This window comes from Mandrillus leucophaeus, unplaced genomic scaffold (assembly GCF_000951045.1).
Source record: "Mandrillus leucophaeus isolate KB7577 unplaced genomic scaffold, Mleu.le_1.0 Scaffold96, whole genome shotgun sequence".
NCBI lineage: Eukaryota > Metazoa > Chordata > Mammalia > Primates > Cercopithecidae > Mandrillus > Mandrillus leucophaeus.
Genome location: NW_012110474.1, coordinates 4,150,270 through 4,153,055, shown reverse-complemented (window position 1 = coordinate 4,153,055; position 2,786 = coordinate 4,150,270). Strand labels below are relative to the sequence as shown.

The window sequence follows — 2,786 nt, the reverse complement described above, 5'->3', positions numbered from 1 at the left end:
AAACTGAAACATTAAATGTCTCAGTGAACTGAACACAGAAATAAAGTCATGAGATTAAATGCTTAAGGGGTGAGACCTTCCGACATTTTTCAGGAATCGTTTTTTGTGCTTTTTTAGATAAGTATTGGAACAAAACTGTTTAGAATGCAGTTGTAACTGAATTTTGCAAGTATTTGTTTTGTTTTGTTAACAATTTAATATGTGCTTTTAGATTTCTTCAGAGGCCCCACAGTATCAAATATCCGCCTGGCTGGATTAGAGTATGTTCTGCACTTCACTGCACTGAATGGGAAGATTTACTTTCGAAGCTATAAGTAAGAGCATTTCTTCGCATATTTTCTTAATCCTCAGGGTTAGCGTTTAAAACTGTGTGACTGTTTTATAGAGCCCAAACTTAGAATTGGTATCTGGCCAGAAGGTGTTTTGGAGAGTTGGCGGGATAGCAGTGGCACCAGCTCTCTGCTGATCCTCAGTCCTTTGCCTCTGAAACCCTACTTTTCCAGTGCCCGAGAGCATCTGATACCGCAGTGTCACTGAGCCAGGTGCACCAACTCTTCCTAGCTTTATGCGGCATCTCTTTATTGTTCTTGGTTGGATTCACAGCACTAAGCCACAAATCCTTGGCCAGCCGAAGCAAATCTCAAAACCCTAAGTCTAAACAATTGAGTCTAAAAGGAATAAGAAGATTCAGTGGCTAGATTCATTTCACCCTGTCTCTCTAGCCTAGGCCTTCTACCCCTACCACAGTATAAATATATTATAACTTAAGCAGGCTGAGCACGGTGGCTCACACCTGTAATCCCTGCACTTTGGGAGGCCGAGGCAGGCAGATCACTCGAGCCCAGGAGTTCAAGAGCAGCCTGGCCAACGTGACAAAACCCTATCTCTACTAAAAAAATATACAAATTAGCCCAGCGTGGTGGCACATGCCTGTAGTTCCAGCTGCTCAGGAGGCTGAGGCACAAAAATCGCTTGAACCCGGGAGGTGCAAGTTGCAGTGAGCCATGATTGTGCCACTGCACTCCAGCCTGGGCAACAAAGTGAGAGCCCTGTCTCAAAAAAAAAAAAATTACCTCTTAAGCAGATTCTATGTTTATTAAAGAATTAATGACATGCTGTCATTGTGGTTCTTGAGGTAAGTGTGTGACTTCTCTTTTTTAAGGCGTTGGTACTGGCTGACAGAGCACAGTTTCCTAAAGAATACACTGACTCCCACAAATTGCCTTTCTCTGTACACTGAGTTTAGACTTTGCTGGACATTTTGAGCTATGGTGTGGCTGGCGTCGCAGCCTGAGAGCTGACAGCTTGGTGTTGACTGTGTCTTCCGTCCAGTCGTGCTGTTTGTGCAACCATTTGTATCTAGCATTTCGTGCATGGTGTTTGTTTTCCTTCACAATGAAATACATGACTGATGTCCAATGAAATGTCCAAATGAAACTTATATATTCACCTCTTGTCAGCTAGTAATTTCCATCTTGGGCTCAACGGTATTAAATCAGAGACACTTAGTTTTCTCCATATGATTAGTACAACCACTTCTGTTTTTCTATTTTCCTCTCACTAAAAATAAAATAATAAGGCAAAATGCAATAAAATACCCAATGATCATAAGATGTAGTTAGTGACTTTATAATTTTTAGCTAGTTAAGATCGAAAGCCCTAAGTCTCCTGTTTTGAGTTTCCATATGTGATCTGGGGACTTCTAAGTATGTATTATACTCTACAGTAGATGACTGTTATTTAGAGAACAAGAAATAAAAGATGAAAAATCACTAATATAAAAAGGTACTCAGGCTGGACATGGTGGCTCACGCCTGTAATCCCAGAACTTTGGGAGGCCGAGGTGGGTGGATTGCTTGAGGCCAGGAGTTCAAGACCAGCCTGGCCAACACAGCAAAACCCATCTCTACTAAAAATACAAAAATTAGCTGGATATGGTGGCACACGCCTGTCCTCCCAACTACTTAGGAGGCTGAGGCAGGACAACTGAGCCCAGGACGCAGAGGTTGCAGAAAGTGGGCGGATCACTTGAGATGAGGAGTTCAAGACCAGCCTGGCCAACATGGAGAAACCCCATCTCTATTAAAAAATACAAAAATTAAGTGGGTATGGTGTCACACGCCTGTAACCCCAGCTACTCAGGAGTCTGTGGCACAAGAATTGCTTGAGCCTGGGCCACACGCCTATAATCCCGGCTACTTGGGCGGCTGTGGCACGAGAATTGCTTCAACTTGGGAGGCAGAGGTTGCAATGAGCTGAGATCATGCCAGTGCACTCCAGTCTAGGCGACACAGTAAGACTGTCTGAAAAAAACACAAAACCTTATGTTGGCTGGACACCTGTCATCCCAGCACTTGGGAGGCCTAGGCGGGTGGATCACCTGAGGTCAAGAGTTCCAGACCAGCCTGGCCAACATGGCAAAATACCGTCTCTACTAAAGATACAAAAATTAGTCGGGCATGGTGGTAGACTCCTGTAATCCCAGCTACTCGGGAGGCTGAGGCTGGAGAATTGCTTGAACCTGGGAGACAGAGGTTGCAGTGAGCTGGATCACGGCATTGCACTCCAGCCTGGACAACAAGAGTGAAAGAAACTCCGTCTCAGATAAAAAATAATAAAATAAAAATTGTATAAAATTACCTTCAAGCTATGTGTATAAACTGTATATGAAACATAAATGAATTTTGTGTTTGGACTTGGGTCTTATCCCCAAGATATCTCATTATGTGTATGCAAGTATTTCAAAATCTGAAAAAAACAGAAATCTGGAACACTTTTCTTTCTTT

The 2,786-nt window shown here is 43.1% G+C and overlaps 1 protein-coding gene across 1 annotated transcript in view; it reads left to right on the top strand.

Moving 5' to 3' along the window:
- Nucleotides 1-2,786, top strand: part of RPF2 (ribosome production factor 2 homolog (S. cerevisiae)) — a 56,776-nt gene that overhangs the window by 47,951 nt on the left and 6,039 nt on the right. The window contains exon 6 of the mRNA XM_011970651.1: nucleotides 199-314. Within this exon, the coding sequence (XP_011826041.1) occupies nucleotides 199-314 (116 nt within the window). The remainder of the gene's footprint in view (nucleotides 1-198; nucleotides 315-2,786) is intronic.